The sequence below is a fragment of the Aulonocara stuartgranti genome, assembly GCF_965226115.1.
Source record: "Aulonocara stuartgranti genome assembly, chromosome: 2".
Lineage (NCBI taxonomy): Eukaryota > Metazoa > Chordata > Actinopteri > Cichliformes > Cichlidae > Aulonocara > Aulonocara stuartgranti.
In genome coordinates, this window is record NC_138940.1 from 36,915,985 (window position 1) to 36,942,775 (window position 26,791).

Here is a 26,791-nt window from a genome sequence, read left to right on the forward strand (position 1 = left end):
TGGTAATACCCACTCTTACAGATGGAGAAGTTGTTCTGTCCCACTTTGTCCTGAAGGAGGCAGTGTAAGCAAAGATGTGCACATATAAAGAAAGAAAGAACCAGTATGTTTATTACTGATTATACTATGGATTAAATTATTTAATCTTTTTAAAATAGTTGACCACCTGCAGCATTGAATTGCTGCTCATTCCAGCTCACTACCTGCAAAGCTGTGTTTTCTAAGGTCCTCCAAATCTGGAGATGACATGACAAAACCAACATGGAATGAGCCAACTACATTACAGTCTTAAGTTTTCAAGTTCATATTGGTCTTGCAGTTCTCGGAGAGGTGTGCCATCAACCCCAAATTCATTCTGCAACATAACAACAAATGAAAAATGCAACCGGAGTCAGAAAGAACTGTTTTCAGTATCAAGCAAAACAGGACTGGTTCATACAGTCTGACACAGAGCCACAGAGATCATGTCTGCATAATGGAGTCCATCCAGGATAATGTGAAGAGACAGAGGAGACAAGACAGACTAACTCCAGAGAAATGGCAAGTATAACTTCCTGTCAAGTACCTAAAGTTTGACTGCCTGCTATTGGTTGGACTTTATAAATTATTCATTTTGCACAATACTATAAATGTATTTTTTGCAATACTTATGTTTATCTATATGTCTAACATGGTGAATTTGGTTTTGCTTGTATCAACTGAACTATCTGAATGAAGAAGAGAGAATATTTATTCCCTCCCTGAATATTAAAAAATGTTTTAACTAGAAGACATACAAAACTACAATTTCTATATAATACTCCTACTTACATAAATATGAAAAACACTAAAATTCTCATATTATTATTATCATATTGACTTATAATTACACACTTAGTCTTAACTATCAGTGGACAAAACAACATTAAAACCACACAGATAAAGCGAACAACGATAAATTAAGTCGGTGACACTCCTCGATGGCAGCTGTCTCCCTCGGGAGCAGCAAACACCCTGCAACACAGGAATAAAACCTGTGTAGCAGCTCCAAGAACAGGAGAAAGAGTCCAAAGTTTTGGCCAAGCTTAAAACTATGCACATCCTTATTTTATTCAGCGTCTTTGGTATAGTCAAGAATCCAGCAGAATCCTCCAAGAATCCAGCAGAATCCTACTATTTTCCCTTACAATCCTTTGTTTTTAGCACTGATTCATTGATCACACACATGAAATTTATGACATAAACATTAGACCCAAACACTGATAGAAAGTCCACTGATATTTATTTCTTCCATGGTGCACACAGGTAAGTCAGTCCATCACACCTCACTGCTTTGTTGATCCTGGGATTGGTTGATGGCTGAAGCTCAAACAGGAAGAGTACATTGAGCATTCTCTCTCTCCCCTTAGCAACAAAGCAGAGCTGAGACTTTGCTCCCTTACCTGGGATCACTTGTCTTGATTTGCAGAAGTTGGCAATTCTCAATTTTGTCTTGAAGGTAGGGAAAAACTTGTGTGTGAGTGTGGGCTGTATACTAATATGCGTGCTGTAGGTGGTACTGTCATCTTCAAGCGTCAGATGAGTCAGAGTAGCTGCACATCTCTCTTTGCCTTCCCAGCAGCCTCAGTCCACATTTCCATACTTGTCGTTAGCATGGTTGTCCCTGCTGAGGCACAATGTCCCCTCTAATGGGACTTGAAACAGCTCTCTGGTTCACATCATCCCGTTCTGGAGCCACCTCTTCCTCCAGCAGCAGCTTGATATGTAGTTGCAGTCAGGGGTGTGGGCCCAGATGCTGTAGCATCTAATGATAGACTGGTAAATGGTTCGCTCTTGTCCTTTGTCTTCTTCTGTAGGGCTCTGAGGAGATTGTCAGCATGACCTTGCACAGGGCTGTTGTGGCCTCCATGTGCGCCTCACTGTCACAATCATCCCATTCGTGATGTCTGCTGAAGTCTGATCCTAGATGCTTCTAGAAGTTTATAGTTTGTTCCCCAGTCATGACTCCTGGCTTCTTTAATATGAGCTTCTGATCACAGTCAAAAGATTAATAGGGGCTGTACATTGGTGCTTGTCACTAAACTGTGGGCATTTAAGGGACATATTGGGTGTAGCTGTGGGTGTACTTTACTGTGGTAGAAAACTCTGCTGTGGAGGCGATCATGCTTTCTGATCAGTCAGCTTGTAGATATGAAACCTCCGGTGGCAGGCTGTGGTTGATAATGAATCACTGGAAGAGTCTGCAGGCACTGTGCGCTCCTCGTCATCTCTGCTAAATGGTGGGGGTGGAGGTGGAGTAGGTGTAGCCATTGAAGAGCCAGAGTCAGGGTCATGGTCCATTCTAATAGACTGAGGCTCTAACCGAGATACAGACAAGAACTTTCTCTGACAAAGCTTCTCATACTTCCACATATTTAATGCTTTCAGGTGATTTTGTACATGTTTTTTCTCTTGTATTCTATCTCTTGAATTTCTGTCCTTGCAGAAATCCAGAATGTTTTATCCAAACACAAAAAGCCCTGATCACTATCCTATTCACATAAACCACATTTGGAGACAATCCAACTCTTGATTGGTATTTTTCTTTATCAGACTTGTTTCCCACGCTCACAAATGTCCAGTTTTGTCTATTTGACGGGCCTGATCTCTATTCTAGAGGCAATCATCACCACAAATCCAAAGTGTTTTTCACCATAATTTGATGGACAGTCAATTCAGCAAGGAGGAGCCGGTCTTCAATTACTCTCTTTCTTTGAAAAATATTCCCAGTGTTCCTGGAACACAGCATTTACTCATCCCTGAAATCACCTTTTGACCAGATGTGAACACAGAGAAACAATTGTTTTCCTGTTTCGTCCCCCTAAATTCTAACAGTTTATTTCAGATCTCTCGCCATTTGAGGACAATGTGCTTCATTCCTAGAAATCCCCATGGAGATGGTCTGGGGTCCAAATAGTCAGGCTCTCCATCTCTCAAATACATGAGGTTAGAGGCTGGAAAGCCTTCTTTCAAGATCAGTAAAAGCCAAGAGATCCCACCTCTGACACCAACCAAGCTCATTCTGGAAATCTGAAAGAAACTGAGACACACACAACCAGGTTGTCCTAAGTTGCATTTACCTTTGCAAAGAGATCAAACAGTAACAAGAAAAACAAAACAACAACAAAACATCGCGGCAGTCTGTATGACATTTGACAAAAACAAATGTATTAACACTGTGTATTAAAAAGTAATTTGTACATCAACATAGTGATCAAACTTTGAATCAAAGATTTCAAATTTAGACTCATAAATCCCTGTTCGAGGTTTTCAGACCAGTTCTTGTGTCATTTCCCTGTTTCACTTAGCAGACCGATCATCTGATGCATTAAATCATTACTTATTATTAATCTCTGTCTTTCCTCCCGACTCCCAGCCAGCTGTGGGAGATAACTGTCTGTCCCTGAGCCTGGTTCTGTGGGAGGTTAAAAGGATGCTTTTCCTTCCCAGTGTTGCCATGTGCTTGCTCATAGAAGGTCATTTGAGGCTGGGGGTTTTCTATTACAATATAAAGCACCTTAAGGTGATACATTAAATTAAATTGGAAGTCTCTCAGTTCCTGCGTGACTTTCAGATACTATTGATTATTCATTATTTTCCTTCCCAAAGGCTTTCTACTTGTTATTTGTCTTATACTAATTGTCCACTTTCCAGCCAAGTTTTCAGCTAATAAGTCTTTGGGAATCACCTTGTTTCTGCAAAACTACTAGTATAGGTAGCCTATGTCATAATGTTACATTTGACACTTCTGTAGATTAAACTAAATAAATGTAAACAAATCAAATGTTTTCTTCAGCCTGGTGAACTATTGCTTTTGAACACCATAAAAATTCCAAGAAAGTCTGGATCACTGGAAGCAAAATACAAAGAAATGAGAGGAGGCTCAAGACTGTGGCAAAGCACTGCAAACACAAACCACGAGAGCCTGTTTTGTACGCTACATGTGCTCTCTAATAATCAAACGCAATGCATTCTGGGGCAGTGCGGTGACAGACGCCATGATTTTGCTGTAGCTGGACCAGAAAATGGATGCTTCCTGCTAGCTGAATGGGTAGCTGTAGCTGCAAGCTGGTTTTTTGTAACATTTTCAACTACAGTTTTTCAGGAAAGAGTTAGTAAGAGAACAGACCTACCAGACGGTTTCTTCTTTGGTCTGTTTTGATCCTTTAACTGTTATCAAAGAGTGTGATCAAGTTTTTGATGCGGGGCTGGGTTAGCTGGAAGCTACAGAATCAGTTAGCGGGCTAATGCTAGCACGATAATAATAATTGCTGGTTGATCGTAAGAATAAATGCGCTGTTTCCAGTTCAGTTAAAAGACAAGTGTACATGTAGATGGGATCAAAGGCTACACCTTAAGGTACGAGCACTACACTGATATCTAACGAGAAACTTAAATGTTGATAAATGTGTTTAGCTTGTCCAACGTGTTTGCTTGTGAGGGATGGACCCTGCATAGGATGGAAGCTGTCGGTGTACTGCGTCACTATGTCGAGGCGATTGTGATGGCATGAAATCCAGCTGTTTTCTCACGCTTTAACATCCATAATAGGCTTAAAATATAAATTTCGGTATTTTAACATTTTGCCCATTCACGGATTTTGTATTTTAGACTCTACGTGTTGCTGGGAGACCGTTTTCTCTGCTAACCGCATGGAGTGTGAATGAACGCGTTACCTCCAGCTATTTGTGTCTGTGGAGCTACAGAAAGCATGTGACAGGGCGCGAGGAGAGAAGCTGTGGTACTGTGAGAGAAAGTCAGGAGTGACAGAGAAGTGTGTGAGAATGGTGCAGGACATGTATGAGGACAGTGAGACAGGGATCTTCTCTAAACCCCTTCATGGTTACAGTGATGGTGGGCAGGTTAACAGATGAGGCCAGGCTGGATAAGGTGTTCACAGATGACATTGTTATCTTTAGGGACCGAGTGGAGGAAAGTTTGGGGATGTGGAGGTATGGACTGGTGAGAAGTGAAAGTCGGCAGAAGCATCACGTGTGTAAATGAGAAGAAGACAGTGAAGATACAAGGAGTAGAGGTTGTGAAAGCAAACAAGCTTTAATACTTAGGCCAACCACCCACATGGACAGTGCACAAGAGAGGTGAAGAAAAGAGTGCAGACAGACTGGAGAGGGTAGAGATGAGTGGCAGAAGGATAGTAAGAAGAGTGAAAGGCAAGGTTTACAAGATGGTAGTGAGAGCTGCTGTGATGTATGGTTCAGGACGCTGGAACTGGCAGGAAGACAGGATTCGGAGCTGGAGGTGGAAGTGCTGAAAATGCTAAGATTTTCACTAGGAGGGACCAGGATGCGCACGATTACAAATGAGTATATCAGAGGACAGCTTGGGCTGAGCGATTTGGAGGCAGCGTTAGAGAGGCAAGTCTGGGATGGCTTGAAAATGAGCAGAGGTGGGATAGTGGATATATTGGATACAGGATGTTAAATATGGGGCTGCCAGGCAGGAGGATAAGAGAAAGGAGGAGGACATGTAGAAGGTTGTTGTGACGGAGGAGGATGGCAGGTATAGTGTGAGATGAAGGTAGATGATCCACTGTGGTGACCCCTTAATGCAGCAAGAAAAAGATGACCTCTGGTTCTTTATGCTGAAACTGTAACACGTACATTTGCCTAATCTGTCTGAAATCCTTGGCCCCATTAACAGGTATGGCCTGGATTTGACTTGGACGGTGCTGGTTATGGCAGAAGGGACGGACACTGGCGAGATGCCCTCCTTTGAGCCAAGTCCCAGTTCTGAAGCAAAAAAGAGACATATTTCTTCTGATGGCAGTGAGTGTTTATCTGGGTTGCTGTCATTTTCTGTTTCTGTTTTAACATGCCAAAGTTACTCCGGGACATCAGCGGAACTTAAATTCATAGTTTTCCCCAGGATGTGATCATCAGATACAGCAAGTTTTCTGTGTTTGATAGCAACATGATCTTAAAAACAGGAACAAAGACAGTGTCAAGTTTTGTTCATCAACAAGACCAAACCAAGCTGCTATAATGCACAGTCAAAACGTTTGATGAGAAAGTAAAATAAATGTAATATTGCTACTAATTTAAGATTTATTCTGTATCTTCCCATCATCCAACTCTAGCAAAATGGCCTCACTATGGACATGACAGTCTGTCAGTGCAAGCCTACTCAGTCCTTTATAATAGGGCTCTCATAGCTGTGCACTGGCCCCATGCAGATCCTAAGTTTTCACAGTTTATATTTACCGGGGGAAACTGGTCTGTGCGCCATTCTTGTTTAGGCTATTATTGGGCCCTTTAGATCGCCGCATAGGAGACAAAAGAGCTGAAGTAAAATTTGTAGGTTGCACACACATAATCCTTCACTCTGCATAGCCCAATACCCACTCAGGTGGACACAAATGTGGCATTGTGAATCCCACATAGGTCATCAGGATATGTTTCCAAGCACCACTCAGCACTGACAATAGTTAATAATATATATATAATAATTAGTTTAGATATTTTCTTTATTTTCTTCATCTCATATGTCATTGTACTGAATTTGAGCAAACCTTAAGCTTGATGCAGACTACTTTTAACAATTATCCACCTCACATCATAACTGACTGAGGTGCCTCTTCATATTAATATTATTTCATTATTAATGCTATTATCTTTTTTTATATAACAGCAATAGTATATTACAATATTTTATTTATATTTTACTTTGCATCCACCAAGGGCTGCAGGTGATCTGCAGTTTCACCCTTTCCCAAGCTGGAGACATTTTCCTTTTCACATGCTTTCCTTGGCTGAACAATGACACAACCTTAATATACCTTATGCATCTCTCTATTTTATATAATATGTGTTTGTGTGAATTATGTATTTTCTTTCATTCTAGTCATTCTGGGCATGGTCTTCATCCCAACTATGTTTCATTGTTAACTCATGCACTGCCATTGACCTCTATAGCCGTCAATTGCAGTGAATGAGTCAATGGGTTTAACTCATTCACTGCCAATGGCTGGCAGTGAATGAGTTAATACCAGTTTACAGGTTGTTATCTTTGCTATTATTAGTTTGAATACATTACAGTTAAGCTCTAATTTAATTTAGCCTTTTGTTTATTTTCCACTGCACTACAGTGGCAGCCTCAGTGGTTCAGCTAGCACTGACTTTTACAGACTTCTTACAACTAACAATAATGAATTGAATAATAAGATCACTCTAATTTCATAGTGTTCCTGTATCCAATCATCGACATTGAAGTGCGCACACATCCAAAATTCAGGACAGTAGGACCTGCTGTTATTAATTGTGTTTAATAGTAATAATAAGAAAATGTACACACAGTTGCACAGCTGCTAGCACTACTGTTTAGATAAATGCAAAGTTCAGCAGTTGAACACACAGCTTATGTGCTGACAGAAAAGATTAAATATACGTCTCCATATACCAGGGAATAGCAGAGGAAGCCTGAGTCAGAGGTGTGTTTTAACGCTTCAGGTTTCAGCAACATTGCAGCTCTCTATTTTGAAAGTATAAAGACAGTTCTGTGTTGCTGTTGTTGTTGTTTACAGACCAGGGATGCAATAGGTGTATGTCGATATCCTGCAATGACACTATCTGTAAATAAGGTGCTAGTGGGGTTTTTTTTTTCCTTTAATTTTTATCATTTAGTTTTGAAGATGCAGACAGACATGTAGTCAGATCACACAGCACTATTCAGCATACATCTGACATGCACATGTAAAAATCCATTATGAAAAATGTTGGCATTTGTTTTAAAAGGCCAAATCATTTGGTGAAATCATTAGCTAAATGTAGAGTGTCAAAACTACAGTTAGTCTGAAAAGCTAATATGGCTCAGCTCCTCACACCATTAACATGTTGTGCACTACCTCTTCATATGTTTATGAACCTGACGATAAATGCCACTGTAATAAAAATAAGTTAGCTCTCTGTTTTATAAAAGATGTCTTTATTACTTTTTTTGTAAACATCTGTGATTATATATGGGTCCCTTTTGTTTTTCCTTAATTGCTTACTTGTGTCATTTTATTGCAGGAGAGGAGCCCATGAGAAAAATGCCTTTGACAAAATTTGGTTCCAGACCTCGATTTGAGCCTGTGCACTTCGTAAGCGGCGGGAGCAGTGGAGGAACCTACACTGATGAGAAGGAGAACGATAAGGAGCGCAGGAGGAGCGAGCTGTACAGTCCGAGGGACTCTGAACACTTTTCGTACAATAGCAGCAGCAGAGCACAGGGATCCTCCTCAATGAGGCCCGCTTTTGACAGAGTGCCAGCATACACATCTGACTCCTGGGGTTCCCACAGGGACAGAGAAAGAGACAGAGACATTTCTTCAGGTAGTGGGTTGGGTTATGGAAGTCGTGGATCGTCGTCAAACTTCTTGGCAAAAACACAGCAGGAGTACACAGCAAAATATGAAGCCCAAAACTTTCGGAGTTCAGACTCTTACTCTCAGCCGCCCAGGTACAATGGGTACGGGGGAGGGGGGCGATCAGGAGGCTGGGATTCGGGACGTCAGGGTTTGGGCTACAGCCATCAAGACAGGCCGTCATCGAGCAGGCTGTTCAGCAGAGTCTACAATAGCCCGGGGAGGAGCAGTCCTAATGTTTCTCAGTCGGGCTCTTCATTGCAGCCTCTTCCAATATCTCAGCCAACATTAGATGAGAAGCAAAGGCTGATTGCCAATGTAGCATCTGCACTGGCTGTTGCTTTTAGGGACCCTATGTACATGACTGGAAGTGACTCACCAAACTATAATTTCATGTTGAGCCGTAGCATCCAGGCCTGCAAAACCAACCCTGAGTATATTTATGTGAGCCTGAAGGATATTCCTCAGGCTGATCTACCAAAGAACAAGAAAGTACCGACAGACGGCTACGCCTGTGAACTGAGATGCCAGGGTGTGTATCTCGCTACTGGATACTCCGGAAGTAAAAACGGGGCAAGAGACAGAGCCTCTGAGCAGGCTGTAAAACTTTTCCTGAAACCAGTCGAGGTTCGTGTCGTGCAGCGTAAATTCAGACACACTGTAGTTAATGACATGGTTGTGTGCCAGCTACACAGCCCAACACCAGCATTTTTGCCTGCACTCCGCAACCCGGAAGATAAGCCGACACCTAGCTCCAAGGGCCAGTACGAGCCTGACAAGCATAAGCACTGGACAGAGTTTGTGGTGTTGGACAATGCTCACGACGCTATCTGCATACTGAACAACTCTGCAGCTTTTAATCGCATGAAGATAGACTATAAATTTGATCTGCTGCCCAACAGCAGTAAATGGCTGTGCAGCGTTTTCCTGCAGGGCGAGCTGGTGGCACAGGCGATGGGCACCAAAAAGAGCTCTAAGCACGCAGCAGCGCAGGAGGCGGTCAGAAAACTTCGCCTGAACCAAGCGCAACAGCAGCAGCAGCAGATGCAGCATCAGATGCAGCATCAGATGCAGCATCAGATGCAGCAGCAGATGCAGCAGCAGGTGCAGCAGCAGATGCAGCAGCAACGTCAACCGCAGTCTCAGTACTCCAGAGGAAATATTCAGTCAGATTTTGGTGGACGATTCGGGCAACAAGGTGGCAAAAAGAAGCTGAGCGAGCTGGTTATCCTGGAAAACTCTGACAATGCAATCTGCATTATTAATGATACCGCTCAGTTTAATAAAGTGACTGCTGACTACAAGTTTACAGTTCTGCCCGATCATCGCTGGAAGTGTGAAGTTTACTTAGAAGGACAGTATGTCGCAGCAGGAATTGGGCCAAAGAAAATAGTGAAGCACATTGCAGCGATGGAGGCTTTAGTCACACTGAGACAGACGCAGGCTGTGGTCAAATCCAACTTAAGAAAGGAGGGTCACAGTGACGCCATATCACGTTCTCAGATCATGGGTCGCTCAGGCGAAGAGGCCACGAGGCAGGAGATAAAGGAAGACAACATTGGAAACCAGCTGCTCCGGAAGATGGGCTGGAAAGGAGGCGGTCTGGGCCGCGACGGGGATGGAATTGCAGAGCCAATCAGAGTGAAGGAACAGTTCTCGAGAGAGGGTTTGGGTATGGACACGGATAAAACCGCAAATCAGCTCAGCAAGCGCGACATCGAGGACATCATTCGGAGCTACGCCAGTTCAGACCGCCAGGACGATCTCCGCTTCTCCACTGACCTCACCAATGACGAACGCAAACAGATCCACCAGATATCCCAGAAATACGGGCTGCGAAGCAAGTCGTACGGACAGGGATGGCAACGCTTCCTCGTCGTCAGCCGCAAAGTACACAAAGACCAACTCATTGGTCAACTTCTACAGGAAGGACAGGTGGGCCGATATGAGCTTGTGAAACCTCAGACCTCACACGAATTTGCATGATAGGAAAAATCGTATATATTTTTTTTTTAAAGGACGCATTCATCGTCTTGGACTTGAAGGCAAACTGCACTCAAGCGTACCTGCTGTGTTTGTACTATGTTACAAATTTCCAGCACATGTTAATAAATGAGAATCTTTCAGGTATCTCTGGTGGTTTCAGCATTCCTTTGCCATGAACTGTATTTTAGCTCTAACAGGGGCTGTAGGATGGATTTTGTCTTTTTGTCTCTCCTGCTTTTCCACATGAGCTTGTGGTCAGTGCATTGTGCTATCATCTCCTAATGACGCTCCTGTTAATACAATTCTTTCCAGTTTAAAAAAAACACATTTAGGCTTTTGTCACCTTTTGTTTTGTTCTGTGACTATTTAAGAAACCTGGCAGAATATGCAGCTTTTCTCACTGCTTGTTTGTGAACATTGGTACACAGTTAACTCATCAAAGACAAGGATTATAACGGCATTAACATCAAACTGTAGCTAGGTGCTCATACCAGTCCCACTGTAGTAATAAGGCATCTATTCAGCAATACCTGCAATGTTGTTTGCTATTTCAGAACATGGAGATCATTTTACAAGTACAAGAGCTGCATCCATGAGCAGAAAATCTTCACATTGTAAGCTGTGATCTTTGTTAATGTCAGATGTGTTGGTTTATGTGAGTACAGTCAACGTGTCTGCTTGTTTTCACAGCTGTAATGACTGAATAAATTAAAACTGAGAATCATCAAAGAGGCTGAAATTAATTCAAATATTTTGTTCATCTGGGTTAAGAAACAAGTAGCAAACAAATGGTGTATATTTATTTTTATTTACAAGAAAATGTACAGTTTGTTACATGGGTTACCGGTGCAAAGGTTTATAATCTGAAAATGGACACCATCCTGTTTAAAACAGTGTAATCAGCTTTTCATGGCAGCTGATTTCCAAGATTGTAAAATAGCATAGAAATGTTTACACAGCTTTAAAAAGTCAGCATTATGAAACCAAGTTAAGTGCTTGGACAGGGTACGAAATATCCTTTCTCTGTATTGAAGAGGGACATTTGTGTTTAGATTATTTTCCTTTTAAATCAAAGGCATGGCTTTACAAGAAAAGCTGAGAAAGAAAATGACCCCCAAAAGGCATCTGCTGAGTTGTTAGAGGGATAGATGTCTATGCCAGGTTAATTTTCAATCCCTCTTAAAGGCTTTTGACAGGCAGAGACAAAACCAAGAAGAGTGAGCCCCAAAACACCCAAGAACAGCTTTGCTTTTTGTAAATATGAACTGCCAGTATCTACACAGCAAACCACACAGCAAGCACATCTAAGTATCTGTCGCCCTATCATCCGACCACATTACTTCATGTATGAATAAATGGGTAGAAAAGTGACGGCTGAGAGAAGAGAGAAACAAAACGTTGGGGCATGTAGCAAGTAACCCGGATATAACAAGGTACATTAACTTTTACCAAACATACGCTATTGCCCAACAACAGCATTCAGCAGGAGTGAATGCCACAACACAACGGCATACAAACTTTGCAACAGTTAGGGGGACAAATATACCAAAGGATTTTATTAAGATGTGTCATTTCATTTTGGTGAGATCGGTCAATTTTCTTGATCAGTGTTTTCTTGTTTCTGGGCTGGACACTGTTCATACTCCCAACGACAACGGGGGTCAACAGTCACGCCAACTCTGTTCAACAATAGCAGAAACCCTTTTCTCGTACTCCCGTTTGTTTTCCTGGTAGAGCTGGGCTGCTTGGCTGTTGGCAGGACTGTTTGGGTTTGGCTCATCCAGTAAAGACTTTAAATACACAACAGAGATTGCCTGTGGGTTAGGTTTCTAATAACATTTTATGGCGTAAGAGTCAGAGCTGCGTACTCATTACTGTAAGGCGGCAGGATACCTGTATTGAAGTTAAGATTGAAGACACATCATAGGTTGGACTCCAACGATTCTGAAGAATATCTAAGCATATGCTGCCGTCTGCATACACTGCAAAAGAGCATTGAAGACCACACAATGTTAAAACTTTAGGGCGTGATTATTTTAACATCAATAAATATCTCAAACTCAGTATGTTGGTAGATACCATTTGGATGAAACATTTTGGAGACAAATCTCACTGTCGGAGGTTTATTTGGATATTCCTCTGTGAATTCAATGGTAAGTTTGAAGGTTCCTGAGAGAGAGAAGGAACGGCACAACGTGAATTAAATTACAGAATTGTTTGGATATAGAGTACCATGTATATTGATGGTGATTGACAGTGTCTTCTCTGCCGTTATTAATGTTTTTCAAATATTAAAAAGTTTAAGATTAATAAATACATTAATCAATGCATAACGATAAGCAGTTGTTGCTTTCTGGCCAAAAACAAAAAAAAATTCTTCCACTAAAATATACTCAAAACTGTACCAATCGATATGATCCAACTACGAAAGCTCTATGCTTAACAGTCATCATGGTTTATTGCTGAGTTAATGTCAGGTCAGCGTTGGGAAGATGCATTATGTGGATGCAAAGGGCTTTATGGACATCTTACCATCTTCAAAAGGTGTTCCCTCAGGTCTACAAAAGAGGAAACAGTAAAGGGGATAAATCACCTGCAAAAACGCACTTTTCAAAACAGCCACAAAAAGTCTGATATAGCTTTTATTAGAGCAACTTACCCAAAAATGACAGCATTCCATACCATGATATTGTTTTCTGATGGGGCTCCACTAACTCCAGCTGGAGGGTCCTCTTGCAGCCTGACAGATAAAATGGACACACAGTTATATCACAGGTAAAGAAAATGACTGAAACAGTCAGTTGTCAAAGTCTTTACTATTATTACCTCTTAGGCTGGTCATTAGGGCAGGCGAGTTAAGTATTTAAAACTGAAAATGAACCTCCTAATGTATTAATCCTAAAAGGACTCTGACACTACATGATTTTATCTGTTCTGATTTTATCTGTTTTGATTTTATATACTGTTTTGTTTGTTTGTTAATTAGTTAGTTAGTTTATTTGCTTGTTTTAATCAATTTTAAATCATGCTTTTTATTTGTTCTTGTTTCTAATGTCTCTGTAAAGCACTTTGAATCACCTTGTTGTTGAATTGTGCTATACAAATAAACTTGCCTTGCCAAACTTGCCTTACATATTTACCAATAACATACACTTAGTGCTTGGCAATTATATATATATTATTCCACTATTTTCCGTTTCATTGTGTTTCTTCTTTTGTGTAGCTTTACCTTAATGAGATATTTTACAGAGCTACTCGGCTTTATTTAAGCCATGTTTTTATGATGATGTTTAATGTTTCTGCCTGCAGTAAGACAGAAACTTAAAACTTTTCAGAGTAATGTTTTGAGGCAAAAGACAAAAAGAGAGTCCTTTTAAAAACACATCTGACGGGCCATTACAACCACTACCTGTCTGATTTAACCAGTTCAAGTTCATCCTATTAGTCACGCTCTTGAAGTATGCTGAAATACTATAAATATCGTGTTACAGTGGCCCAGAAGAGATTAGATTTTGGACCTTGTGACCACCAGTACTGTGTGGTTGGAACATACTGTGCAGGTTTTTAGTGGCTGCATAGCAGATGGTTTCTGATCTTCGGGTTCAGGTAGCCCTCTGTCAAGGCCCACGGATAGGTCTCCCAGATCAGTGTGTATATGAACAGTTTATCTAAACGTTTCACCTGGATTTGAAGGGCCACCTGGCTACTCGCTTTGACTACAACCTTAATTACAAGTTAGAAGCACATCCAACTGAAATCATATTGAAATATTGCTGTTTACAGTTTAGGCTAAATGTTCGGTGATCGTCTCAGTTAGTACTACGACACCTAAAATAAGCCGGGACTCTTAAGTTGCACTACCTGAACGTTACTACTCCCGGATGCCTTGCTAACACCGGTGTCAGCGCCCCGGCGTAATTATCTTTACAGATCAGTAGCTTACCAGTCAAACATTCGTTAGTACTACCCGAATCTTCACCCACTTATGATCATCTCGTGTTTTTAAGACCCTGAATTTTATTGTTGTTGTTTAATAGCGGTGTTGTAGTTTTGATTGCCGTTTGGGCTAACGCTAACAAGCTAGCGGCAGGAGGCTAACCTTAGCTACTTCTCTGTTGTTTTCCTTTCGCTTACCGTTTAAAATCTCTCATTAAACGTCGTCTTGCTGGAGTTGACATCTTGATTAAATGGAAACCCAAATCGTTAACAAATACCTAAGCGGGTCAAACGTGATGAAATGCGTGTTCTTTTTTTAATCGGTATATTATTTTAACTCTTAGCTGGCTAAGCTAAACGATTTGCGGCTAGTTTGTCAAATATTTGGCTGCCCCTCGCCAGTATAACGACTGTACCAAATACCCAAAAGGGAGACCTCACGCCGCTTGCGTTGAAATGAGTAAACTGTACAATCACATAAAGCCAAATTAAAAAGTGGATACAGAATAAAACTTTTGGATGTTCCTGTACTTGTACGAATATATTGAAGCTCGTTTTTACTATCGCTAGAGCGTTTTTATGTAGGTTGGTGGAACCCGTCTCTACACTTGAACTATCCCAGCAAAAATTACGTCATATGTTTGCACCCACATTAGTTGATTAGGACGCGCTAACGCCTCATAAATGGGCCTATCTTCTGTTTGTCGTCCTGTTCAGTACTGACTTTATTAATTTACTGATCTATTCGATGCATACCCAGTTAGCTCTGTTACTTTAGGTGTAACCCGTGCCTAAGACATTGAGATTTAATGTACAATACTTTCCAAACACCACTAGATGGTGCCTAGTTCCCAAGTGTTGTATATAATACGCTACAGCAACCCAAAACAGGATAGCTTTAAACATATGTAAATGATAAATAAACATAAACGTGTAATGTATAACGCGAAACCATAAAAGATTGTAAGGTCAGATAATAATAGCTAACAATCATGATTTAACCAATCTGGAAACCAGTGAAAAAGTAATGTTGCCTCCTGGCAGACATGACTTTCCCATATGGTCTAGCGGTTAGGATTCCTGGTTTTCACCCAGGCGGCCCGGGTTCGACTCCCGGTATGGGAACTGCTGTTTTTGTCTCAAATTCTAGTATTTAGGCTTTTAATGATGATTTGACATTGGCAGTAATACAAGCAATACATAAAACCATTCAGTAATTTTTTTCCTTATTTGATACGTCTGGCACAGCATGCGGTCAATATTTCCAGGGAATCGACCCCGCCCGTCAGGGAGTTTTCGTCAGTTGCTCTCATCTCACAAGGGCTTGGACTTTCCCGGAAGATGCCTGTTCCCACTTTATATCTCCATGACGCCTGTCGTAATATTAACAGAGTACAGGGGAACAAAATCTGCTCAAACTAAACCCCAAGTTTCGCGTGTAACACCGTCATTTTCTCTTTTCTCAACTTAATTTTTAAGTACATTGTGTCTGAAGCTGTGGGTTGTCTGTAAAAATCGCACCTGCGACTTCGTAACGGTATAAGTAAAATTAATTCACTTTTAACGTGTAAATAACTTGAAAAAATCCAACTTTGCTGCGCATGACACACGCAAATGACAATTTTTCATGACGTGTATAAAAATTATGAACCATTTTTTGCCGTTTTTTTAAACTAAGAAACTTTTTTAAAAACGCCTTTTAGCTCTTAAACCGCTTCCGTCTGCTTCGGACTCGCGTACTACTACCACGCTTTGGGAAAACTTTGGTGCCGGGCCAGCTATTTCCCAGGAAAATGTGACTGATAGGAATTCCCCACGCATCAGCCCCCGCCGGAGAAAACCTCGACCTTGTGTCAGCAAGCACACGAAAGCAGCGGGAGGGTAAGCTGACCGGTGACTGTGTGATGATGTAGCTGTAGCACCGTAAAGTCTCCAACTCGCTCCAGGGATGTTTTTCTAACGTCGCCGCTTCTTAAAAAATAAGAGAACAGCTTCTTACTGGCTATACAAAGCCGGGGAATATAATGTACTGATAACTTCTGCTGGGGTAAGTACATCTGGGATTTAAAAGGCATGTTTTACAGTAATTGCTTGTTTTTTTTTGTGACTAACAGCGTGGGTGCTAACGTTGAGATCGCCTTAATGTACATTTTTCTTTTTATGGATACAGGAAATAATGTGTTTTGTCACCACATGTAAGCATTTATATACTAAATGCACTCTAAAGAAACACGACTGAACCGATATGATGTACTAGAAGCTGCCACACGACCTGCAGGGCTTTGCTCTGCCTTGCTTTACTACTCCATAGATTTCTGTGACTCCCCTTTGTGTCAGTCAGCTGGCATGTGACTACATGGTGTGATGGTGTGTGTCTGTATGAGTGTGTGAAAAATAGTTCAGATCAGCTATAACAGAAGAGTACCAGGGCACTTTTTCTGTCTCCACTTTTGTTTTACTAGATGAGAGCTTTCATTTTGTCCTCCATTATGAAAAATATAGCCTTGACCCCAGGTCAGCTGCACTAACTATAGGCCTAGAAAGTGTGGAAATTGAGAGTCTGTGCATGACTAGCCAGTTAGAGCAATATTCAAATTGGCATATCTTCTATCTCTGACTGCAATTAAGTGAGATTACAGATGAAATGACTGCTCATTTGAATAATTTTCTAAGCATGAATGTCATTTTTCATGTCTGCAGTCATGGTGAGCTGGTTGTCTTTTTTTGGCCTTTCTGTTACATTAGATCAGAGCTGTTTAAATGTGTATTTTCAACTTCAGCTACGTAATTATGTACAATTTTCATAATTTCCTGAAATGTTCTTGAATAAAATACAAATATATGCTATGAGAAAGTATGTTGTACTGAAACACCCTGAGGTTTCCTCACAGGGGTCTCTCTGTCTCTGCAGGATCAATGAATGTTTACTGATTTACACAAATATAGATCCGGCATGCTTGACAGAAGTGTTGATCAGCCCTATTCTGTAGTGAGTCTAAATGTTTGCCAGATGTTTACATTTTTGCTCTGAGATGCTTGTATCATGGGAACGACAAACACCGTCTGATTGGCCGGCCCTTCGGAGCAGGAGGCCGTGACGCAGAGGGAAGAGGTGGGGGGATTTAAGAGCTTTTAGTCTGACGGCCCCACTAGAGACGGGAACAGCTGGACCCACCAGTCCTTCACCCACCCCTCTCCCCTTTAGACTTCCCATGGTGGGAACACTGGCAGAGAGGCTTGTGGATAATTGGAAACGTCAATCCACTGAAAGCAATTATCCAGAACAAGACTTTCCAAATATACTCCAGTGTGGAGTCTTGTTTGTTTCAAACATGTGCTCCTTGTTTTAGGAACATCTTGCTACGCTGCTGCCCACACTTTGCCCCTTTCCTCTCTGCTTTTCATTGCTTTAATGTTGCATAGGCTTCATCTGTGTGGACTTGAGCACTCTGTGGATAGAGTACTGTGTGGTTTAGGCTAAAGCAGTTCCTGTTAGCCTTCTTATCTTGTGACAGTGATGTCACCATCAGCAGCCTGAGCAGCTGAGGAGTCTGAAGATGACCGAGGACAACAATGGAGAGTCCTTGTGTTTCTTTAAGTGTTGAAGGGCTCCTCAGACATCAGATATGTCTCCTTGCCCAAGATGTACCCGCCTGGCTTAATGGGCTTCTGGATATTGATTTAACTACACAAAAAGAAGAACTGAGCTCTTATCCCATTTAGAAAGCAGCACTCCAGTTTCATAATAAGCTTTCAGAGCAGCCTTGCTGCAGAAAGGGAATATAGTAGCTTTTTTTGGTTGCAAGTTGGTGTATGTGGTAATCTTTGAAAACAAGTCAAACTTCTTGCAAATCTCAGAGATGTTTGAGTATCAAGAGCTAATATGAAGTTCTGTTATCTGGTGCTTTAGTGCCCACACATGCAATTTCAACCTCAATAACTGCGTAATGACTCACAATTTCACATGGCCACCAAATCTGCTCAATGATCCTTGCTTGTAGGTGTAAATTAATGCCTTAGAAATAACCACAAGATGGCAATGTTCATATGCTAAACAAACAATCATATGGGAAGGCTGAAACCTCAAATGACTTGCATAAATGCAGGAACTGACTTGTGAAAAGAGAAACAAAACTGTTGAACTTCCCCCTTTTTTCCACATGTAGAAAAATACCCACGTCTGTCTGTTTTCTGTTAAAGGCTTGCAGGGGAACTGCTGATTGCAAAGTTCCTTAATTGTATGCTACTGTTGAACCAGCCCAAGCCGTTGACACCTGAGTATCACCTTGTCAGACACGTTTGATTGCTAGGCAGCAGGAGCAGCAATGAACCACTGCCATTGGACATGACGTCAGAGAGAAAGGAGAGACAGGGGAAATTCCACCTGTAACCTCGTTCTGCTCTTATGCTGCTTGCCTCACAAGCATGTGACTCGGTCTAGTCATTAGACCTTGGTTTCTTCATGGATCTGCATATTTTTTTTATGACGTAAAGCACTGATAATGACTAGAACTATATTTAGCATGTAAAGGAGGACAACTAGATTGTGTAATACAAGTATCTAGCTGTGATACTTGGAAGTTAGGATGGGTTAGTTTTGTGAATTCTGCCATTCTTTACTGTGAGGCAAGTTTCCTTCCTTGAATCATGAAGCATCATTGTAAAACCTATACCTATGCTTAGCTTATTTGTTAATTATGAAAATGCACATTGGGGCACTAACAAATCCTTTGTGTTTCAGCCAAAACAATACTGTGCACATGTGGTCAACATCAGTAGCAGACAGGTGAATGTAACCACATAGCTAAAGAGATAGATAGACTCACTTGTTACTTCATGATGTGCATCCGTTTAACTGTTTGTTAACACAAAATATCCAATCAGCCAGTCACATGGCAGAAACTCAGGTTTGTATTTACATGCATTTAGGCATGTAGACTAGGGCTGCCACGATTAGTCGAATAGTCACGATTACGTCGACTATCAAAATCGTCGACGACTGATTTAATAGTCGACGTGTCGTTTGAAGCTTTGTAAGATCATAAAAGACGCAGGAATAAGTAGCAGGATTTAAGAGTGTAATAACGGACTGAAACAGAAGATGGCAGCACTGCATGTACAAGGATGCCAGCTGCCGTTAAACCCCGAAGAAGAAGAAGCTGTGTCCCAGAATTCATAGCGCAGCCCAGCTCAGTTTCCAACAATGGCGGCAGCTAGTTAGTTTTAATATTACTCTTATTATTCTTTCTGGGTCATAAAATAAACGTTTAACATATTTTCAGGCGAGAATGTAGCTGTGTAAACCTCAAATATCTGCTCAGTTTATCAAGACGCCACATACTTTCAAAAGCGCTCCGACGTTTTCGGAGACGTCTGTTACCCACTAGCTTAGCCGGGGCTAGGCTCACTAGAGCCGTGAGAACACCGGACTCCCGGCAAATCGTTTTCAAACCCACCGCCGTCTTTCGCTACTCAGGTTAAACATGATATATGAGTCACTTAGATAACTTAAAATTTTATTGTTTGGCTTTTTTTAGTATTTTATTTGTTCCTGAGTAAATCGGTTTGGCTGAGATTAAAGTTATAGTTTTTACACAGCTGAATAAACTTCAAGCAGACAGCTGATTATCAGAAGTGTGAGATGCTCGAGAATTTACTCCGGTGTCCTGTTATATTTTAGATAGCAAGGAGTTTATTAAACTTCACCGAGACAATCTGCAAGTTTCATTAAAATTTAATAAACTATCATCTTGTCTTTATTTTTAGTTAGCACAGACCTGAAACACTTAAAGCTGTAAGCTAATGATAGTTATATAAGAGCAGATGCTGCTGGTGCAATAAGCTGTACGTTTTACTCCAATGGATGATGATCAGATTAGTCAACTAATCGCAAAAATAATTGGTTACTAGTCGACTATCAAAATAATCGTTTGTGGCAGCCCTAATGTAGACATGGGCAAGATGATCTGCAGCTGAAGTTGAAACCGAGCATCAGAATGGGGAAGAAAAGTGATTTAGTGACTTTGAATGTGGCATGGTTGTTAGTGTTAGATGGGATAGGATGGTCTAGAAGTTCTCTAGGTGACAATGCTTTGTTCTTGTCAGAGGTCAGGGGAGAACGGTCAATTGGACTGATAGGAAGGCAACAGTAACTCAGAAAACGTCTTGTTATAACCATGTATTTGCAAAAAGCAAGCCCAAATTGGAAAATAGAAGATTGGAAAAGTGTTGTCTGGACTGATCAATCTCAATTTCTGATGTAACATTGAGATGGTAGGGTTGCAATTTGGTGTAAACAACATGAATGCATCCTGCCTTGGGGGTACTGGTCAAATTGTATGGAGAATATTTTCTTGGCACACTCTGGGCTACTTAGTGAAAATTGAAGATCAGTTAAAGCCTGCCTGAATATTGTTGGTGAACGTGTCCGTCCCTCTATGACTACAGTGTACCCATTTTCTTATGCGACTAAAGGATAGCACACTGTGGCACAAAGCTCAGATTATCCCAAACTAGTTTCTTGAACATGACAATGAATTCAGTGTGCTCAAATGGCCTCTACAGTCACCAGATCACAATCTAATAGAGCACCTTATGATACAAGAGATTCACATCCTGGATTACAGTAACTGTGTGATGCTATCATGTCAACGTGGAACAAACTCTGAGAAATGTTTCCAGCACCTTGTTGGATATATGCCATGAAGAATTAAGGCAGCTCTGAAGGCAAAAGGTGATCGAACTCTAAACAGAGTACTAGCAAGTGCCAGGTCAAAATATTTCTACCGCAAGTTGGCAATAAATCTCCAAATTAGCTTTATTTTTATTTTCTATCTAAAGGGGAGGTTAAGTCTATGCTAATAATAACACAGTAACAACTCTAATGAACTGGGCTAAATGTGCCCCCATAAAGGTTGTTTGTTATCATTGGCTACGTGTCTTTTAAAAACGAGGCCTGTAAAGCATTTATACAGACTAGCTGAAATTATGGGAGGGGAGAGTTATTTGGGTTTATTGGCTTTACTCTGAGGAAAGCTTTGAATCTGGGTGCATCATAAAACTTATATGATTAATTTGTTTGTTATTAAAAAGCATACATTGAAAAATCACATATATTTGTGTATTGGTGTTAATGATTATTGCCTTTTAAAGGCACTATGGGGTTTGGTGCCATAAGACAAAACTACTTCCTCTGTTCATTTCTAGTCCAAACTAAAAGCCTATTTGCACTAACTTTATATTGATCGGGTAGCAAAATTGATCCTCTAATCTGAACCCTAGCAGGAAATTAAATAAGTATATTTCAATACTGTTCCTTTTAAGTAAAAAAATCAAGAGAATATAATGAATTTATATGCAGCTGGGAAAACTAAAACCCTTCAGATGCTAAGAAAATAACATAATTTAATATTTGGCCAGAGCACACAATCCAGTCTCAGTGTATGACTTTGTCTGCGGGGAAAACTGCTGTAGGTTGTTGGCTCTGGCAGCATGTTGACTTCATGAGATTAGTTAACCATATTACTTATATTTTTTATGGTGCCAACTGAGGTCCTTGTAGACCCACAGTGTAGCATGTTGTATCACTGATGTATGTGTAATTACATTAAGGAGTGGCTTAGTTTGTAATGTTCTAGCTTTGACCACACGAAGTAGTTCCTCACAAAAATAGAAACTGGCTTTGTCTGCAACTTTGGCATATAATGCTATTTCATCCTATCATTTTTCATGTCTCTTAGAGCTAACGAGGTACTGTAGTAGCAAGTGCTTCACAGACGCTTTTCATGAGTCAGCTTAGCCAGTGCGGTTTGGATTTAGCTCTGCTCAGAGAGGCCAAATGATCTCCCCTCATTCAACTTTCATTAAATGTAACATACACAAGGAGAGGCACAGCTGACAGAACTTACAGGGTTCTCTGACGGTTCATTACATCCACTGAAACGCAATTGTCTGTCTTCGCCATCCGTGCATTTGGGGTTTGGTTTTGTTCTTCTGGGTTAATTTCAGATTGACAGTGGCAGTTCTCAGCCTTGCTGAATTATTTAACTGCATGCAGCCTATTGGCATTATAATCAAGGCCCTGAGTGGTGGTGCAATATGTTCTAAAGCTCTCATAGTATTTTATTAATAAGCTTCAGATGATGAGCTAGGGCTCTGGGGTTAAAAACTACTTTGTATTTGCCTATATCGGGGCGAACATGTGCTTAACTTTGAATTAGCTGGTGTGACACAGGTGGACTTCTCAAAACCGTATTGTTTTTCATCATAACTTGCTTGTGTGAGAATCAGCCTATGTGGTTATAAATCCTTTCTGCAAATATCTAACTGCATGAAGCTGAAATAGCCCATGTAACCGAGGTGTGATGTGAGTGATCTCTGTATTTAATTTTTAATAAGCTGCAGTCTGTGTGTGTGGCTTGAGCAGCAGTGAACCTAATGCTACTACTCCATCCACTCCCTGTTTATAAAAACGTACATTATATTGTACAATAAAGTAAAATATTTATACCACCCCTGCCTTGTTTGCTAGCATACCCAGAAGATAAATCTAAAACTGTTGATAACTCAGCCTATCTCTTATACGTTGGGGCTGTGGGAGCATGTGAAGCAATTTTACAACACTCCCTGTATGCTAAAGTTAGCAGGAAACAAGCTTTTTGCTTCAGTTTACAGCTGTAGTTAGTGTCTTATGGACATTTCAAGTCTGTTACTGTATGCACTCCTCCTGGTTAGCCTAACTGAGCCCAATAGATGCGAAAATGTACCAAAAATGTGAAAAAAATAGACTCTGAGGCTTCAGTTTGCACCTGTCCATACACATATGATGTCATCCAGTTATCCCCGTACAACAGCTATTGTGTAACGCTAACAGCCTGATTGATGTCTTGCGCAATACATTCCACAGTTCCCACTGTGATCTAATGTTTCCATTTTGATAAGAGGTGGCGTCACATGCAGCCTGGCCTGATTCATGCTGTGGCAAGATGCTAATGACACCGTGGCTGGATAACAGACTGTATATTAAAGATGGACGTAGCCACTGTGACGTCTGCCACTGGTTAGTGAAGTCAGGTGATGGGGAAAGGGGTGGATCTCACAATGTTTATTCCTACAGAAGCAACTTGTGAATGACAAGGAATGATCACTTTAAAGCATACACTCTTTTGTTGTCTGTTTGACTGTAACTGGGGACACGATTTACAAACCAAACAACATGTTGTACTCAGAAAACCTTGAAATTAGTAACTGAGGTCATAAACTTAGCAGCAAAGCATTTACTGAGGTGACAGATGAAGTGAGCAGCAAGGTTGTTTTCCCATAGATGTTCACATAATCTTCAATTAGTCTTTTCACAACCAGAGGAGATGATCCTGGTTGGCACTAGAAAGAATCTAAGTTAGAGCTAATGTACTGCTAGATGATATGTCGGTTTTTAAACTTTTATATGCAACAACATGAGCAATGTTTACGACACTCAACTTTAACAAAATGAGGTTTAATCTTCTTAAGCACGGTCTCTGTTCATTCTGCGCCAACTCCCAGGAGGCTGGTTGTTTCCAGAGCTGTGGAAATCCAAAATATCAGCAAAAACTTCCCAATATTTTACAGGTAGTTTGTTCCCCCCACTGCCAATAAATAACCAATAACAATCCTGATGTAAAATTCAACCACTGAGAATTAGGTCAGAAGAAAGCCTAAGATGAGATCTTACATTTCAGTGACATAGTTTAATTGCCTGAAGTATATTTTCAGAAAAAACAAAAGTATATCTCTTCTTAAAGATCTTTTTGTTTAAAGCCCTTTTTAAAATTCTGAATAAATGATAATTACATTTCCCATGATAGTCAGCAAAATGTGGGTTACACTAGCTTTTTATTTAACACATTTTTCCACATTCGCAGAGTTTCATGTGGCTGGCTTATGCCCATTCGCAGTGCGAAAGCAGGCACGAGAGGGAGAGAGAAGTGTTTGAATTTATCATTTAGAAGACAGGCCCAGAAGGCTACACAGTATCTCTTTCACAAGTCATTTTCAGCTGCATATGGTTCATGTTACACATTAGCGTGAGTGTAGTTGGGTGAACTGAGTACCACATTGAACACTCTCCGATAGAGACCTGCAATCTTCCATCATTCTCTGCTTACAGTTTCTGATGAATCATTCACATATGATGGGCTGAGAAGTTCCACATTGCATTGTCTTTATAGCTGTATATGCACAGCTCTTTGTTAAGTCTTTATGCAGTCATGCTTCATCAGCATAGTGAGTCATCATAGATGCCGGCTCAGCTCAGGTCGGTCACTGTCCGAGAACGAGAACGTTTTCATAGCGCTGTGAGCCGTCAGCTTACTGAACCGGTTAGATTGCTGCAACAACAAAGTCTGACCTCAACCAGGTGGTGTGCTATAAATCCAAAATTACTGCAGTATTTGCATATCACCCTGGCTGCCTTCAATCTTTGACAATAATCCACACCTGAGAAATGTTTTCAAGTATTATCTTGTCCAGTAATTCACTGAACATCTCAGTGGGAGTTAATTAAAATGCCTTTCTGCCCTCTTGCTTACCTCATTCTGCATTTCCTGCAGGGTGCTCATCTGTTCTGTTAGCTACCATCTGACTGCCTCAGATTCGGTGTTAGAGGAGCCGCCAGTGTTAGACCTGCCTCCAAGCTACACAAATATTTCTGCATGCCCTCCAAATGCTCCTGTATCTCACATTGTCAAGGATCGTTTCAAAATGTTTGTCAGGGCCCACAGTTCTCCATCTTGACTCTCGGCTGAGTGATCAGAATTTTCTTGTAGCAATTTGTGGTGAAAGTTTGTGCGGTGCAAATTTGCAGAGCATAAAGTGTTTTCGCAAGTGTGAAAAAAGGTGAGAAATGCGAGAATTAGACCTATTTCAGGGCTACATTTTAAGTATGTTGAGGATTGTGTCACAGTTCGATTCAAGCAGCTAACGGTGACGCTAGCTTTGGAGTTTAGACCAGCTATAAGATTAATATCATGCAATTAGTCATCTAGTTTTCTCCTTCGGGGTTGAAAGCAATTCAGTGACAGACTTTGGTGTTGTGCTCTGCCTTTAATGGGGACATACCGCAGAAAATGTGGGCTTTGAGGCCTGCTTCTATTGTGGTTGGCCTCTGTTAAGTAGAATGAGCACACGACAGTAATCACTGACCCTTTTTTTATTCTTGGGCTGCAAAAGGAAAGGTGTGTCCTTCCAGATAGTGTGCATGGTCACGTGGCTCTGCACTGATCACACATCAAGGCATTCTTTTCCCCCCTCTGCTCTAGTTAATACACAACCATTGTAGGAATAAAGCAAGAACACAGAGCTGTGTGTGAGACAGGCTTTTTGTGTTTTGACACTGTGGGTTGAATTTAATTTCATTCCACTGACACGTCTTCAAGCAACAGCAATTTAAACATCTTCGCTGTTATTGCTTTTCCCCAGAGTGTGGATGTGATTTGTTGTGCAAATTTGGGTGAGTTTGCATTCAGTATTACAAAAGATAATTGGAAGCTTGGCAAATTCTTTGGAGAGAATAAGTGAGACCTTTTTTTTTCTCTCCTTCCTGTACTCAAGGAAAATCCTGTAAACACTGTAGCAAATTATTCACACACCATCCTTCTCAGTTTAGTCTAGATTTAAGGCCACAAATATGTTCCTCCAAACACTTTAAGAGATAGATAGATAGCCAATCCAGTCCACAGCCCAGTCAGTAATCTAGTGTCTGTTTTGCCATACATTAAAGATGTAAAGTGAGTATATGACATCTATTGCACTTAGAAGTTGATTATATATTAGCAATACAGCAATAATAGCACATCCTTCTAGATTTTGTTCCATATTAACCTTACTTGCATTATGCAGTCTGTCTGCCACAGGATGCAAAAGGTTTACTGCATAAAGAAAATGCAATAGCTGCAGAATCTGACAAAAATATTAATTTTTTTGTCTGCCTTTGCTGTCTGTTTCTTTTGTTAAAGCACAGTACAACACGGAGCAGTGCGGTGATGCAGTGGCTAAAAATGTCACCTCACAGCTACCCAGATGTTTTCCACATAAAGATGACTCTAGTTCTGTGGTGTTTAGTCGATTTTCTGAGCATGAATCATCAACTAGTTTGAGACGTGAAGCATCATAGGAATCTTTTTAAGATGAACAATTTTTGCTGGTTTCAGATGCTCAGATGTAAAGATTGATGCTTTGTATTGTTGTGTATCATCATGAACTGAACATTTTAATTTTGGTTGGAAATTTATGACTAAAATGTATATATTTTTTTAATACTTGACGGATTTAAAGGATGTGCAGATTAAAAGGTTATTGGATTAAAGTATTTGGTCAATAAGGGTCTCTATTTGTAGAGTTTGCATGTTCTTTCTCTGCATTCAGGGGTTTCCGCTGGATACTCTGGCTCCTTATCACAGTCCAAAGACCTACCCCTTAGATTAATTGGTGATACTCTATAGGCTGAATGTG

The 26,791-nt window shown here is 40.8% G+C and overlaps 3 protein-coding genes across 4 annotated transcripts in view; 2 read left to right on the forward strand and 1 right to left on the reverse strand.

Moving 5' to 3' along the window:
* Positions 1-3,970: 3,970 nt before the first annotated feature.
* nkrf (NFKB repressing factor) lies at positions 3,971-11,095 on the forward strand. The gene is made up of 3 exons (XM_082547301.1): positions 3,971-4,377; positions 5,680-5,804; positions 8,046-11,095. The coding sequence occupies exons 2-3, from the start codon at positions 5,714-5,716 to the stop codon at positions 10,364-10,366; spliced, it is 2,412 nt and encodes an 803-aa protein (XP_082403427.1). The 5' UTR covers positions 3,971-4,377; positions 5,680-5,713; the 3' UTR covers positions 10,367-11,095.
* Positions 11,096-11,155: 60 nt separating this feature from the next.
* On the reverse strand, positions 11,156-14,905 carry ube2a (ubiquitin-conjugating enzyme E2A (RAD6 homolog)). Its single transcript, XM_082547308.1, has 6 exons — positions 14,501-14,905; positions 13,026-13,106; positions 12,899-12,924; positions 12,446-12,535; positions 12,260-12,348; positions 11,156-12,156 (listed from the first exon to the last, which is right to left on the reverse strand). The coding sequence occupies exons 1-6, from the start codon at positions 14,542-14,544 to the stop codon at positions 12,028-12,030; spliced, it is 459 nt and encodes a 152-aa protein (XP_082403434.1). The 5' UTR covers positions 14,545-14,905; the 3' UTR covers positions 11,156-12,027.
* Positions 14,906-15,626: 721 nt separating this feature from the next.
* Positions 15,627-26,791, forward strand: part of elf1 (E74-like ETS transcription factor 1) — a 41,106-nt gene continuing 29,941 nt past the window's right edge. Inside the window, exon 1 of one of the 2 annotated variants that reach the window (XM_082504536.1) lies at positions 15,627-16,349. The gene's annotated coding sequence lies outside the window, so the exon portion shown is untranslated. The remainder of the gene's footprint in view (positions 16,350-26,791) is intronic. The other variant, XM_082504537.1, reaches the window with a different exon arrangement.

Excerpts from the sequence above, each read along its gene's own strand:
- nkrf (XM_082547301.1), top strand. The coding sequence starts at position 5,714 with ATGGCAGAAGGGACGGACACTGGCGAGATGCCCTCCTTTGAGCCAAGT. Across the intron at positions 5,805-8,045 it reads ACATATTTCTTCTGATGGCA|GAGAGGAGCCCATGAGAAAA; the intron begins GTGAGTGTTTAT and ends ATTTTATTGCAG.
- ube2a (XM_082547308.1), bottom strand. The coding sequence starts at position 14,544 with ATGTCAACTCCAGCAAGACGACGTTTAATGAGAGATTTTAAACG. Across the intron at positions 13,107-14,500 it reads TTAATGAGAGATTTTAAACG|GCTGCAAGAGGACCCTCCAG; the intron begins GTAAGCGAAAGG and ends TTTATCTGTCAG. Across the intron at positions 12,536-12,898 it reads GGGAACACCTTTTGAAGATG|GAACCTTCAAACTTACCATT; the intron begins GTAAGATGTCCA and ends TCTCTCTCTCAG.